General features: G+C 40.3%; 1 protein-coding gene across 2 annotated transcripts in view; it reads right to left on the bottom strand.

Moving 5' to 3' along the window:
- Nucleotides 1–3,549, bottom strand: part of FILIP1 (filamin A interacting protein 1) — a gene marked incomplete at both ends in the record, with an annotated part of 59,756 nt that extends 56,207 nt beyond the window's left edge. For both annotated transcript variants that reach the window (XM_080616339.1, XM_080616338.1), the window contains one exon: nt 3,277–3,549. In XM_080616339.1, coding sequence (XP_080472465.1) covers nt 3,277–3,549 — 273 coding nt within the window. The remainder of the gene's footprint in view (nt 1–3,276) is intronic.
- Between the last annotated feature and the right edge of the window lie 12,763 nt (nt 3,550–16,312).

Raw genomic sequence — 16,312 nt, 5'->3', positions numbered from 1 at the left:
AGCTTAAGCTAAGGATATAGGGGGAGCACATCTTGCCATTGGCCATGGGGTGCCTGGTGCCGGGCAATGGGAGACATCCTTCCTGGGGAGCTATAGTTCTGACACTTTGTGTGAGCACTCGTATTATTTTTCTTGAAAACCCCAATGATTTGTAGTAGGATGCTGACGTCATAAATCTATTTTCATTATTGTGGTGATTTTTTTCCATACATGGCATAGAAGAGTGAATGGTAAACATGTAAAAATACTGCTCTTCATTTTCTTTTCAGCCCCTAATCAGGAAATGTTGAAAATCAGTGTTGATATTGCTGGAGATTAATGGCCCCTGCTCAGAAAGTGCACAGGGAATATATTCTTGCTAGAACAAAGCCATAGGCAACTGGACAAAAATCTGTGAACAACAGGTAGGTTCATATCATCATTGTAAAGATCCACACTGCCCGTGTTGCTCTGTAATTAATAATACTCAAGCTGAATTGACTGAAATCACTGTAAAAAACAGGCAAATTAATGCCATGCCTTCATGGTCCTATTTATTCTACTGGTGTTTGAGGTTTTCTTTTCAAATCAGTTTTGCAGTATTTAAAAATTAGGTTTTTTTCCCCCCAGGTATAGGAAGAAATCCTTCATGGATTTTTAGTCCCTATAAATTCAATTTGTGTTTAAAGACCATGTAATCACTGGGTTTTTATATGAGCAGTGAGCTCTCACAAGCAAAAAGACACTCTACTGAACTATAAGGTCTTTAAAATCAATCCCTGTCATCAGTTTTCCCACTCTCTTTCAGAGCAGTTGTGCTTAAGAGCTCTCCTGCCATGTGTATTGGGATACGTTTTCATCGTCACAGCTTCTGTATACTTTTTCTCCCTTTTTGTTTTCTTACAAAATAAGGCCTAGGCTACGGTGACCTCAGCCGTTTATGAAAACCTTTCGTTCTCTATATTCAGTAAGTGCACAGGGCTCTGCCAGGAAATCTGATGACAGGCAGGGCCAAATCCGACTTGGCCTTAAAAGCTAAAGCACAGGCAAACTACCTGAGGTCATTATAATAAAAAAAATCCCAAAAATAAAGAAAAGTAAAAAAAAGAAGATATAAACATGGCTGTCAGGGCATGTCTCTATGGTTAACTGGCACACTCATGTTCAAAAAGCCCCAAAGTAAGGACTCAGAATTTATATCAACAGCAACATGGCGCAGGTCTATCTTTGCTATGTTGTCCGTGAACTAAGTGCATGAAGCATATGTATACGTTGCTAGTTTACTCTGCTAATGCTGTGGTTGTTATGACCAAATTACTTCCTGTGGCTAAGCTTACTGGTTGGGGTTTATAAGGTAGTGTCATCCTGCTCTGCATTTGGTAATGCAGGCATAAGATCCCCCCTGCTCATTGCTGCTGAGTAAACAGACATGGTATTTTACCTTTTTTTCAATTTCAAAAAATATTGGATCTCCCTACAGGTACAGTCTGCTGTTATTCTCAAAACAAAGTCTTCTTACATATGCCTATATAATATTTGCCTTGCCAGTATTGAAATGGCTTCAAGATAAACCCACAGACAGATTTGTCAGTCCAACAAAATGCCAGCCAGGCACCAGAAATGTCCAAACCTATCTGAAAATGAAAAGCCATGAAATGACTCAGTGCATTAGGTCACTGTGACAGCCAGGAGGTAATATCAGAGTATTTGCTTTGGCTGGAGTTTTCCTTGGCTCATCTTTGTTTGTAGTGTCAAAGCCAGGCTCTCATCTCAAGCCAAAGTGCCATAGCTTGCTTGCTTCAGTAATGGTTCAACATAGGTATCAGGCAAATAACTAAAACGGGGGTTTTTTAAGTGAAATGAAAAACTCATAGGGATTAAAAAGCATAATGATTCTGTTCCCTGCCTGGTAGTAAGGAGCAGAACAGACACACTGTATGGCTACCAGCATGGTTGTCTTTATAATCTTCCTGTGATTCTGGGAAGCTTTAGACATGCCTAACATTCTCTGTGAGTCTGTCTGTATGAATATCCCTAAGAGTATTGTCCCAGAAAATGTGAGTATCATCTTGGTGAGGAGTTTCAGCCCACATTACAGTGCAGATGGCAGCTAGCCTCATCATTCCCATAGGGATAATGAGAACATGGGCAGATTTTATACATTGTGTAACTCCCCCCCAAAGACTATGGTAAATAGTCACATTTCAGTGTATTGAACAGGAGAATTACTCAGAGATGAGAATAAAGAGCACATTTATTGCCACCCAGGAAAGAGTAGGGATTTTCTTCACCTCCCCTTTCCAGACCATAAAGGTGACTTCAGGGTAAATCTTTCTAAACTACATGAGCATGATAAATTTCTAATGAGGTTTGGCTTTATTCACCACTGAAGCTCCAAGCTAACTCCATCTTTTAGGAAATGACATATACAGGACTTTGTATAAAGTTAAATGAAGCACTATAAAGATGGATACTGTTTTGTAATGAAAAATTTTTTTCTTTTCTTGTCAAAATTACATTCAATAATTCCTCCTTTTTCCTGCAGTTTTTCCCTGCAAAACAACTGTTGTCTGCCTTTATGAAAAAAATTATTTAGCTTGAATGCATATTTAATGAAACTTGAAAGTACTTTCTGACAAACTGAAGGTGAGTTATGCACAGGAAGAGTGATACTTAATAATTCTTAATGAGATGAAATCTCAGAGTTGTGGTAATGGTGCAACTCAGTTGACTCATATACCAAAGAAATTAAAAAAACAGTTGCTTCTTGTAATCAGATAAGACAGTAACAAGTACAAGAAACAAAACTAATTTGTCTTTGCAAGGAAGGGAATATGCAGAGTGCTGGAGGCCAGATGCTGGAGGCAGAGCTTTGACTGAACCCTGTATATGCAGAAAGTCCAGGGACCATCTTAAGACCTTTTTCAGAATTGGTGACTTGCAGTTCTGTCTCTCGAATATTTGCATTAATGATTGTAATTACACTCACTATATTTGCTTGTCTTTCCCCCACCCCTGAAATTATTCCCCTGTGGGTGTTTTCTGCCTCTCTTTAAGTGTTCAGCACCTCCAGATACCCCTTTCTTCATCAGTTCTGTTGGGCATTTATTTTGCTCTGGTAGCTGCAGATAGAGATGTTAAGTAAAGCAGTACTTAAAACTATAACTGTTCTATTAAACACCTTATGGTCCTTTGCCTTAAATTTGCATGTCCCTGTCAGCTGATTCCTGTGCTTTTTGGACAACCTAAAAATAAATAGGTACCAAGAAAATATAGTTTAATGTATGTTTACTTTACCTGCAATTCTCCTTCCATTATACTGAGGAGTTTTATCAAGTCCTCTTTAGAAAGCTCTATGGACTTCTTGTTCTTTCGTTCAGTAGGTCCAGGTGATTTTGAGTGCCGTTTGACAGTTGCTGAAACCATGACCTCATCTTCCTTCTGATGAGGTTTGTTCTTTTTCTTGGCATCCTCCTGAAGTTTTTCATTCTCTGCATGGCTGATGACAGGCTTGGAACTGGAGAAGTGCCCATTAGACGAGCTTTCTCCACCTTGGTTTCGGGATCTCATCCCTACCTAGAAAGAAACAAACATAGAGATGCATTTATAAACAAAATTACTGACAAAAAGCCTCAGTGGAAATACTGCCTTTTGGAAGAACAACAGTCTTCTAAAAACTGAAAAATTCTGTCATGCTCAAAAGACAGAGGCAGAAAGCTCAACCATTTCAATAACTCTGTGTGTGGCAGCCAGGGAATCCAGGGCATTAATCATAAATTTAAGAGAGTTGCAAAGTAAGGGTAACCATTTTTTTCAGCATGCCCAGATGCTGATATGAGCTTAAATGTTGAAAGTGATGCAGGAAAATTATAAAGAACATTTTCTAGTGTTTCCTTTCTTTCAGTCAACATTTTGATCATTCACAATTCATCACTACAAAACAAAGCAGGTTGTTAAGCAGATCTTATTTTAACATGAGGTTTGTTTGAGAGACAGGAATTTAATTAAATTTTAGAAAAGCGTATCCCTTGAGTATAAATTCCCTACAAGAACGGAGTGACAATGCATGACAAAAAAGGTCACTTGGTAGTTTCTCTGAGTAAAGCAATGGTTTTATTCCAAGTAACCAAGAAAAATGAGGAATACAGAGTAAATCAAGTGTTAAACTCCATTTTAAGCTACATACTGCATGAGATTATTAGACAGTAAGTGTCATAAAGGAAAGTTTAAAAGAAGTTTGAAAAATGAGCAGAGAGAATGAAACTGCTAAGAGGATCATCACAGTCCTTCTAGAAGATTCAGGGTTTCTCAGAAATTTCAGGTCATGGTTACTGAATGCTCACACTGAATGCTCACATCTCTTAAGCATCTACACCACACTCTTAGACTATGTCTATCATAGGAAATTAAACAGTGACAGCAAATGTTCCCAAGCTCTGGCACTTGACCTACAGTATTGCTAAATTTATAGCACACTCTGTGGCACACTTCTGGTCCAGGGAAACTACCACTCTCTCAAATAATTCCTGGGCACAATTCAGGATAGCCCCAGAAGGAGTCAGGATAAAGGAGGAGTTTGCTTTGGTAGATGAGGATTGGGTTAGGGATCAGTTAAGCAATCTGGACATCTATAAATCAATGGGTCCGGATGGAATACACCCACGGGTGCTGAGGGAGCTGGCGGAGGTCATTGCTAGGCCACTCTCCATCATCTTTGGTAAGTCGTGGGAAACGAGAGGTGCCTGAGGATTGGAGGATGGCAAATGTCACGCCAGTCTATAAGAAGGGTAAGAAGGAGGACCCGGGTAATTATAGACCGGTCAGCCTTACCTCCATCCCTGGAAAGGTGATGGAACAACTTATTCTTGACACCATCTCTAGACATATCAAGGATGAGGGAGTCATTAAGAGTAGCCAACATGGTTTTACCAAGGGGAAGTCATGTTTGACCAACCTTATAGCCTTCTATGAGGAAGTAACTAGGTGGATGGATGATGGTGGAGCGGTAGATGTGGTTTTTTCTTGACTTCAGTAAGGCATTTGATACTGTCTCCCACAGCATCCTCATAGATAAGCTAAGGAAGTGTGGGCTTGATGATCAGGTAGTGAGGTGAACCAAGAACTGGTTGAAATGAAGAAGGCAGAGAGTTGTGGTCAATGGGGCAGAATCTAGCTGGAGGTCTGTGACTAGTGGAGTCCCTCAGGGGTCGGTGCTGGGACCAGTGCTGTTTAATATTTTCATCAACGACCTGGATGAGGGAACTGAATGTACCCTCAGCAAGTTCACTGATGACACTAAACTGGGAGGAGTGGCTGACACACCAGAAGGCTGTGTTGCCATTCAGCGAGACCTGGACAGGCTGGAGAGTTGGGCGGAGAGAAACTTGATGAAATTTAACAAGCGCAAGTGTAGAGTCTTGCATCTGGGGAGGAACAACCCCATGTACCAGTACAGGTTGGGGGTTGACCTGCTGGACAGTAGTGAAGGGGAAAGGGACTTGGGGGTCCTGGTGGATAGGAGGATGACCATGAGCCAGCAATGTGCCCTTGTGGCCAAGAAGGCAAATGGCATCCTAGGGTGCATTAGAAAGGGGGTGGTTAGTAGGTCAAGAGAGGTTCTCCTCCCCCTCTACTCTGCCCTGGTGAGACCACATCTGGAATATTGTGTCCAGTTCTGGGCCCCTCAGTTCAAGAAGGACAGGGAATTGCTTGAAAGAGTCCAGCGCAGAGCCACAAAGATTATTAGGGGAGTGGAACATCTCCCATATGAGGAGAGGCTGAGGGAGCTGGGTCTCTTTAGCTTGGAGAAGAGGAGACTGAGGGGTGACCTCATCAATGTTTACAAATATGTAAAGGGTGAGTGTCAGGATGGTGGAGCTAGGCTTTTCTCAGTGATGTCCAGTGACAGGACAAGGGGTAATGGGTGTAAACTGGAGCATAAGAGGTTCCATGTGAACATTAGGAAAAACTCTTTACTGTGAGAGTGACAGAGCTCTGGAACAGGTTGCCCAGGGGGGTTGTGGAGTGTCCTGCCTTGGAGATATTCAAGGCCCGGCTGGGCAAGTTCCTGTGTGATGTACTCTAGGTTACCCTGCTCTTGCAGGGGGGTTGGACTAGATGATCTTTTGAGGTCCCTTCCAACCCTCGGGATTCTGTGATTCGGTGATTCTGTAACTCTGACCAGGTACAGATGCAGTCACCCTATTCTGGAAGAGAGTTTAGCAGTATGAGCATGGCTGGATTGTGCTATTTGACCCCAGGGACAGAATAGGGGCCCTGGCTCTGTTTAGTTTACAAGTAACAGCCTTGGTGTCACACAAAACTATGAAAATCATCCTTCCTGTGGGCCGTCCTCGTCAAACAACAGCCTTCTCTGATTCCTTCTGCTGAATGCCATTCAGCAATTTCAAATTAAACCACTTGCCTTTATCTTCAAATCTTTTCAGAGTTCTTCTCTTTTTTACCCATCAGACCTTCTCAAGTTGTTATCCACAGAACACATTCCACTAAAATTAGTTTAATTTGCCTGTCTCTTGTCTTCTCCTGTGAATATCTCTCTCCTTTATTTCCCCTTGACCATGCAAATTGGCCAGGGAGGTTGCTAGCCCTGAAAATCCAATTTACCCAGTAAGGTCTCATCCTATGTCACTGACTAGCAATGGCACAGAAGACAGGATGAGTTCATCAGTGTGTATTTCATTACTTACCATCATCAAACAGATGTGCATAGGATACTCAGACACATTTATACATGGCCCTATATTGCTAGCCTGTCATGTTGCTATCCTTTTTTGTCACCTTTCTTTGAAGATGAAGTAGGTCTTTATAATTATTTTCAGTGTTTTACTGTAGATTATTATTTGTAATCTAGCATGATCTAACAATCATAATTTGTAAATTATGACAAAAGATATTTGCTATAAATACAAACGCAATAGTGAATTTAGGCTTGATTCAGGGCCAAATTGAGATGTAAAAGGTAAATTGGTCTCCTACAAATCAGATATTCTTCATCCTACTTGAAATTGCTTGTATAACAGACAAGGGAAATTATCAGGAATTTCCTCTTACCTTACTTCAATTTACTTTTGTATATGACCATATATTTTAGTACTTTAACTTTTTACTTAAATCCAGTTTACCTAAGATAGTCTAATACTAGAAAGCAGGATCTGCAGAGAGCAATATCTTGCTTTAGATCAACTACAATTTGAACAAACAGACTGAAGAAAGCTGAAGGGTCTATGTGTATGAAACTTGCCCAGTTTTTCTATCAGTAGATTTAATGAATAATATTTTTCTGCTCTCAAATCTTTCCTCTTACTTAAATTCATCTCTGGATTTAGTTTGCAGTTTGTTCATTAGTCAAACAGATGCTTCTCAACATCACTAACATCACACACTTTTCTGATAAGGATCTCAGAGCAGCAATTCACTAGTGACAGGGTAAAACCTAAAATACATTGTCTAATCAGCTTGGATTATGTTACACTGGGCCCGCTACGGCTTGCTACTTATTTGACTCAGGCCACTGTTATAAATCTCTTGCTCACATTAGCCTTGCATTTTGGTAGTTTCACACTCAGCAGGAAGATTGTCTTTTTATTATTATTGGTTACTCATGTCTTAACTTCATTAATTCAGTGGAATTCATCCAGCAGTATAAATGGGGAGAGAATTAGACCCTGTGTTTTCGAGTGAGAGAGTTTCATGATGAGATTCCTTGCATTGTCGGTCTGCTTCTATCCAAACAATATGTGATACAGGTATACAATGGCCTTTAACTTCCTGAATGCTTATGCAGTATGTTTTTCATCAAGCAGTTTGGATTAAACACATAAATTATGCTTTCTAAAAACAGATTTCCATTATAAGCATGAACAATACCTGCAAACCTCAGGAAATCTTTTAGGTCTCAGGTTTGTAATGGAAAAATAAACATTGTACTATGTTTCCTTTCAGATAGGACTTTTCAATTTGTTTAGCTTTAATGGGTTTTAAACTTTCCAACCATGCTTCCTTTCAGGATAGAGCACTTGGGATTCAATCTGTCTCTGTTTTCTAAGTGTTTCCTTCTGAGTCCCTGTGGGTCACAGCCTCCAGCCACTCTCATCTCTAAACCAAACGTGTTTTTCATGGCTTACAGTGAATGGCTTCATGGATGTAGAACATCCTACATGTTTTAAGAATAAATACTGCAAACTGTCTTTCTTACATATGTTTCCAGTTGAAAACAGATTACTACATGACATTTTATTTTGCTTTGTAACATGCTGCATTAATGATTTCTCTGTAGTAAGATGACACAACTGTTATACCTGAAGGTGCACAATTAATTTTAAATTTAACTCATGACTAGTTGAGACACATCATCCACCTCAAGCATTGCATAATCAAACAGATGTACTTAGCTGGAAATGCTAAACTACACGAAAGGTGGTATGTCACCCTGCCACATCGTAACTCAAGACAGCCACTTTGATCCATCTGTCCATCTGTCCCCATGGGAGCTGAGAAGACAATTCAGGAAGCCATGTAAAGGCTGAGTAGTTGACTGTAGGTTTATAAGCACACTAACAGAGAAATATGGAATTCATATTTAAGGTGTGTTTTTACTTGATGTAAATCAATGTAGGTCTATAAAGGACAGATGCAAATTTATTTTTAAAAATTTCATTCATACAGCAGCAGAGCAGCCTAACCAATTCATCTGGAGTTTTGTATCAACTAGCAAATTAGAATATTATTGTCACTAAAGGAAGTCAAACTTGGCCTTTTAAAACATTGCTTTAACTCTTGTAGGTTTATTTTGCATCAAGTCTTACATCACTGGAAGTGTGACAGACAGCCTGTCACTCTCAGGGACATTGCCCCTGACAGCCTTTCTTTGTGTAAAAGCCTACCAAAATCAGTGTAACACCAACACCTACTCTGTCTTCAGTTATGATGTTGATACTTTCCCAACATGCTATCCAAATGCAAAGGTGTTGTGTGCTGAAGCCAGAGATGCAGGTGAACTCAAGCTTAAATGATGACAGAAAGGGACAAAGTTTTGATATTCACACAGTAATTTCCAGGGATTTTAAGGGCCAAAATCAACGGCATGATCCAGCTGTTGTGCAGTGCTCTAGGAATACAAAACAGCTGTAAGGATGACTGAGTTTTAATTAGAGCAGCGTGAACTAGCCAGAACATACCAGTGATCTTGGCTGAAATACTGTGTGCTGGAAAGGAGTGCTTAGCATTATCATTTTGGACATTCATCTGTATTTCTGATGGCATCATAATAAAGAAGAAAAGTTTCTGACCAGTTGCATGAAATCATTTCAGTATGTAAATACCAAAATCCCCAAACCTTGCCTATCTGTTGTTTCACCAGAGCTCCAAAATCTATTCTGGGGACGCTGCCAGTCTAACACTGGTAACAAATGACCTCTGCTGCCTGCACTGATCAAGTCTATATCTCTTACAGCATTCCTGATCTGTAGAAGGGATTGTGTTCCCTGAAGAAATAGCTGGTATGATTTATAATGACTTTAGCATTTAATATTTAAATCTACTGTTGGTTTTTGTTGTTGGTTTTGGTTTTCCCTCACCCCTCACCATATTGCATATTAAACTGGAAACAGTCTCCAGTCAAATAAGAAGTCTTTATATGATCAATCACCTTGATTTCGACATTTATTGGCTACTTATTTCAATATGTGCTAACAGCATTGGTACTTGGCATGGGAACACTTTAGCCTTTCTTCTGTTTCACTCATTTGTTAAGCTTTAAGCACAAAAGACAAATGCTATGATTATTTACTTAGGTCTGTATTGTTTTTCTGGGCATAGGTCCTTTGGTTTTCACAAGTTAGCAATCCACACAAGATTTCATGAAATAACCTTTATGTCAATCAGGAGGAAATCTGTAAGGAATTTGCTGAGTAGGATGTCAAGAGAGAACAGGCTGCATACTGGTCCAAACCCTTCCCCTGTCAACGTCAATTTGTTCTCCCTATAGCTCTTGAAATGACAGGTTAGATTAGGCTGTGTTAATAGCTCTATTAGAATCAGATAACGCAAAAGTGTTCTTTGAACTTAATGTGTAGTCACTCCTGCTAAATGAACATACTGATTTTGGCTCTGTAATGCTTTCCTTTAAAATAAAACAACAACAATAATAATGCTATAATATGCACAAACACACACAAAAGTTGATTTACAGCCATGACATGGCTGTTGCCTTTGGCTATAAATTTGTAGTCTGGAGTTCAGTTGCAGATCTAACTGATTAAGAAATCACATGAAAGTGCTGGGTTTCTGACAGGCTAGCAATGTATTGTAGGGTCAGTGCGATTGGGTTATTAGTGAGCTGGAATTATTTCTCAGCTGTGGCTTTGGGAACTGTATCTTTCAGAGGCTCCACTGTGCAGGCATTTGGTGTGAAGCAAAGCACTGTGCAGAAGTGCCTGGTACACGGGGGAACTTGCTGAGAACTCAGGCACAGAGTAAGCCACATCTCTGCCCAGTGGTTAGAAATCAGCGTATATGACCAGGAGTGAAAAATATTTTAAATATACTCAAAATGGAGACCAAATAATATAAAACCTCCATCAGATCTTAAACACCTCATAAATGAGGAAGAGAGCTGCAAATTTTTTTAAGTATTATCAGTCTGTATCTACAAGTAGTGAGTACCAAGAAAAAGCACCAAACAAAAATACAGTGAAAGAAGACACCTTCTCATATGTCAGAAAGGGAGGAAGATAAGGACACCAAATTGACCTTGTTGGTTTAAAAGTCTTCATCAAGGACCACCCTAGATGGGGACTTTAGCCTCAAGGGATTCAGGTAGCCCTAACTAAGGCTACATAGCCTCAGTGCTGTGGCTTTCACAGGACAAACAGCTAGAGATGCAACTTTTCACAACACCTTAGGGACTGATTAAATTATTAGGTTTATTATTCATTTATTCCTTATGACTTACTCCAAGCTGTTTTCCTGGACTCTGTGAATGTTAGTTATAATTGGTTTGTCTGACCTGAAGAAATAAAAAGGAATAATAGTACCGAGAGGTTATCATAGGACCAGGTAGGAACTGATGGCGTCATTGTGCAGAGGCAAGTGCTGAGCAATGCTGCCCAGTTGGACTTGGATGCTGCATGAAGCAGACATGTGTCAGACTCCAGACTATGCGATAGCTGAATAACGCCATGTCAAGGGAACGCAGACCTCATTCTTGGTCTTGCTTTTGCAGATGACTCCAGTGTTTGTTTCGGTCATGCTAGTCAGAGGAGAGTGCTAAACCAAATAACTAATACAATGAAGAATGGAACAAATATCTACCCTTAGCAATTCTGGAGTTTCCTGAATTTCTAAACATTCACGCCTAGAGCACTAATGCATTGTTCTCTCTAACCCTCCCCCAGTCTCTTGCCCTTTTATGCATCATGACTTATCTGCAACAGCAAACAAGAAAAGGACTTTGTTCCTTCTGACAGTATTATACATTACCCATATGCTTTTGTGGGAGCATATGTTAGCTGCTTGTCCTTGTTGCTGGAGAACTGGCACAGAAGTGTGGATACTTTATGAATCAGGACAATTCTCTACTCAGTGAACAGCCTGAATAACCGAGCTATAAGGCTGTAGTTCTTATACAGTCTAGTAGAGAACCTGTGGCTAGCCAAGATACATAACACCACTACTGCCTTCATCTTTTCACCTGGTCTGTTTGTTGTCCGGGAAAATCATTCGCCATAACAGGTGCTAGGAGGAGCAATGCCCAAGCACACATGCTGAGCCTCACGCACTGAAGAAGAAATGTTCATATCATGCCATTGATGCTGCCTTCATAGCAGGATTTGCACCACCTCCATTGTGAGTGCTACTGTGTGTGCTCTCTCCCACCCTGTAAGCTCTTTCCCAGATGCAGCACACTGGGCTGGTCCCTGGGCTGCTTCCACTGCATGCACTCAAGTGAGGGGGAGAGGCCATAGCATTGCTTAGAGGAGCCCATGCAGGAAGGAGATACTGCCCCATGGCAGCTGGATGTCACAGTACCTCCCTTGTTTTGTCATATCCTAACATGGAGTCTCATCAGTGGAAGAAACTTGAGTCTTTTTAATTACTGAGAAAGAAGAACAATTTGCCCTTGTTATGGGCACCTGGCAAAAATGCAGTAACTGTTTAAGATGCAAGACACAGATTGTTTTCTTCTATCAAGTCACTGCTATCTCATTATTCCCTCATCTATTTTGGTGAATAGAACTTTTCATGCTGCTTGCAAGTAGTGTAGAAAAGTAGCAAAGTTATAGCAGATACAGTTGTTCAGGTACAGCATGAGAATCAGCACAGCCTTTTTGCTTTATCAAAGATTTATTTTATGGCTTCTAAAATTGATTCTTATAACAGTGGAGCATAGTAGCACATGGATCATGTGCACCAAGGATTATATCAACAATAGTTCTTTTCCTTGAGAAAGGAAATACGAGGAATAAGCAAAAATGTATTTTCAAGAAGAAAAAGATTTCTGAAAATTCCATATCCAGGTACCATTCTGAATAAGTATAATCTGTGTGAAAGTAGAAAAGGATTTCACAAAACTAAGAAAGGAAACCCAGTCATCACTAACGCAGATTTATATTGCTTTAACACTATTTTCTTAATTCCAAGATAAACTCTTCTCTGACTAAATTATAGCATAGATTTACAAAAAGCAGAGTTTATGCTGGTGTAATTCCATTAATTTTGTCATTTTCAGGAAAGCTTGTGGTTTCAATTGGAATACTTTTATTTGAGTAATGCATGCTGACCAACTAAGGAGTAACGTAGACTTGTTTCACAAAGATTCATGTTTCCCAGGCTTCATCTGGAAAAACATCTTGGATGCATGAGGCATGAGGAATGATAAGCTATTAGATCATCATTCAGTCAAAAAAATAAACTTTTATATATCACTCTACCCGTGTTTTGATTACTGTGCTTCCCAGCTGCGAGAAAGTACAAACAGGAGTCGTGAAGAAGAGACAGCTCAAGTAGCTGACACCACTAGACAAACATGACGCTTGGTCTGATGAGGATGTATTCTCCAAAGTGGCCATGTGGCTGAAAGGGACTGCCCAGGAGGAAGGTAGGTGGCAAGAGTGCTAACTGCCTGTGATGCAGCCTTTCTAGCACACTTCAGCTGAGCTGGGACACGTGGGAGTAGGCTGATTTCTACTCATCCCTCTTCCCGGCATGTTTCCAGCCCACTAGAGTGTCGTGTGCCCAGGAGTACTCCCAGTTTGAAGGAAAAGCACTGATCCTTGGAGGAAAGAAATGCCACTGCTTCCTGGCCCTGCGTACCTTGCACCCAGCTGGTGGACCCCGACAGAGCCACCCCTTGCTGGATGAACACTGTGCCCTATCATGATTGTTCACAGTTTGGTTTACAGCTTTCTGCCCCTTTGAGTTATGCTATTGCAATTGAAAATCAAACTGTGAACTTAACATGAAGATAAAGCTAACAATGTCACCATTAGTTTCAGGCCAAACTCACTACACATTTGTTTTATCACCTGACAGCCAGAACATGCCTGGAAAATGGTAAGAGAGGTGATGCAGATTAGCTGGCCTTCCAAAGATTTTCAGTCCTGCAGAACTTTGGTGTTAGGTAAGCATTAGTCATTTCTTTTTGTTGACATCATAAAACCAACCTGATAACCTGCAAGATCAATGTACTGTGGGCTTATGAACCAGGCTATATCTCTCATAAGTAGTTTCTAAAGACCACTGCTCCTATAATGCATTTTCTGCTTCTGAGATAGCAGGAAACTGCTGAAAGCAGCAATAGGCAGGATCAGGCTGATTACAGCTCTTGCTTTTGAGTCCCTTGGCCCTATCCTCGCAATGACCAACCAAAATACCTAAACCTGTTATATCGCTAAGGGAACACAGCATGGAAAGTAAAGTCATTCTGTGGTCCTTGCAATCCTACTTTAAACTAGGAATGAAACATGGGGCAAATAAGGAATGCAGTTAGGAAACGAGGAAACTAACTCTTATTAGCTTTGTACAAAATCTCTTTCAACTTTTCACTTTAAAATTATTTTTTCTTTCAAACTTAACTTGTATTTTAACACATGTGAGACAAGGCAAAAAGCCCAATGTCCCAAAAACAAAATTCAAGCTTTGGGTCAAGGGAAGTATTTTGCTGTCTCTTGCCGACCAGATGTGAATCTGGTGAATCATGTGAATTACCAGTCCTGTAATTTTCAGTAGCCTTGACTCACACAGCTCTGATTTTGCTGAAACCAGTAAACAAATGTACCTAAATTTTACACGTCACTAATTTATCCTTCTTTTGTTTTATGCAAATAATCCCTATGTAGATACCCTCACAGATTTTGCAAGGGGGAAAAAAAATCATACAAAGGACCTGTATCTTCTACAAATATTGTCTCCAAGAGACAACAGTGTAAAAACACATCTGCAGCATCTCAAATTTCAGCTGTCAACCAAAGCAGGGAACAAGTTCCAAATCTCTCTCAGTGACTCCTTTGTAGGAAGTTTCAGTTGTTGATAGACACACAGTACCAGCTTGAACATGAATGCCTGGTCTTTTGGTGAGAGGTGAATTTAACCCCCTCTGTTAGGCTAGGCTGCCTTCCACCTCTCAGAAGGTTCCTCCTCTGTGAAGTTTAAATGGTTTCAAAACAAGAAGTTAAAAGTAGTCTCCGATACTAAACCTGCCCTTGAGTTTCACTATCAGTTTTGGTGGCTTTACAATAATATTTTTCCCATTGGAGGAAAAAAAAAAGAAAAGGAATTCTCTGGCTACATGTATCCTGGAGATTAACCATGTCCAGGACTGCTCTCTGACTGTGAGGCCAGCTGTCCTGGAAAATCCTTCAGGCTTTTAAGCCCTCTTAGCATCCATAACATGCTGGCTACATCCACACTGCCCACTGGGAATTCCTCGTAGCCCATGCTGAGACCTGAAACATGCTCTCAAATGATTCGGGAAGGTGTTAAGTGGCCTGGCCAAAAGTGTGCCAGGGACCACTCTGACGGTTTAATAAGAATACAGACATTCACCTTCCAATATCCATGCTCATGCCCTGGCACTGTTTAATTTACAGCCTTTCCTTTAAACAGCCTGCTCCTTTACAAACAAAGAAAATGGAAAACTAATCAGCCGTGCAAAGGGAAAGTGCAACTCACCATAAATACACAATCTGCAGAGAGAAAATAAGCGGAGGGTGGTGGGAAAACAGAAATGATCTGCATTTTTTCATGTAAGTTAGGTCAAGGCAACTTCTGCTTATTTAGAGGTGTATTTTTATTGAAGAATAGTCTGGAAATACTGCAGTTCAGCAGGGATCAGGAAGAAACAGGGCCACTGAAGCAGAGCACAATATCCCCACTTCATTCTAGGTTTCTCCTGGCTGTTGCTGGGCTCCGTGGCACAAACTTTGAGCTCTTCTGCTTCCTCTCATTGATAAGACGACTAACTCTTCAAGGCCCCAGAATGGCCCCTGCATTATTCAAATCCAGCCTTAACTTGTCATTACTATTTGTGAAGAGGTAAAAGTAAAGGAGAGTCTTACTTCATTCCTGGCAGTGCCAGCCCAGTGACTGTCATTATTTCCCACTAATCATGCAGGCTTTCCACTGACTTCAGAATTTGTGGCAAAGAAAGTAAAGAAGTAAATGTCAGCCTAACTGATTTAAATAATACCAGTGCCTCATGCTGACGGGGAGCCACGCAAAAACTTCAGATACCTCACCTGGGCATTGAAAATGGCCTCATCCACTTTAATAGCTTTCATTTATATAAACCATATTTATGTGCCTCTTCTAATGTCTTGGTTTCAAAATCCCTAGACAATTTCTTCACTTGAAAAGAATGAAGTTAAAGAGTTACCCTGCATGTACAGGTTTAGCTGGTTTTGATCTTTTTTTGAACAGCCTGTCAATGTTAATCTGCTCAAATCTTCACATGGCTTTTTAGTTCAGAGCAAAAAGTCAGGCTAAGATGAAAACATAGTATAGCTACTTTGAGTAAGGAAAGAAAAGAGAAGGAAGAACCAAATAGATATCTTTGCATGGGCTTGGTCTTGCATTAACTGAAATTACCTGCGGTCAGATTCAAGTTGCTTTAATGTCTGTGACTCCTTAAAATCCAGTTTCAACAGCGATAAAATCCAAGTGAATTGTGTTCGTCTTGTTGCAACTAGCCAAACACCCCACCTTACTTAAGCTTTTAAAAAAGGATGAATTTTCTTTTTTTTTTTTTTTTCCACTAGCACAAAATAAAAATAGCTGCTTTTTTTAGAAAATAATTTCAGTTCAGAGCCATGGAAAG

Source organism: Psittacula echo (assembly GCF_963264785.1).
Source record: "Psittacula echo genome assembly, chromosome: 4".
In the NCBI taxonomy this organism is placed as follows: Eukaryota; Metazoa; Chordata; class Aves; order Psittaciformes; family Psittacidae; genus Psittacula; species Psittacula echo.
Note: the sequence above shows the minus strand (reverse complement) of the source record. Positions and strands in the feature narration are given on the sequence as shown.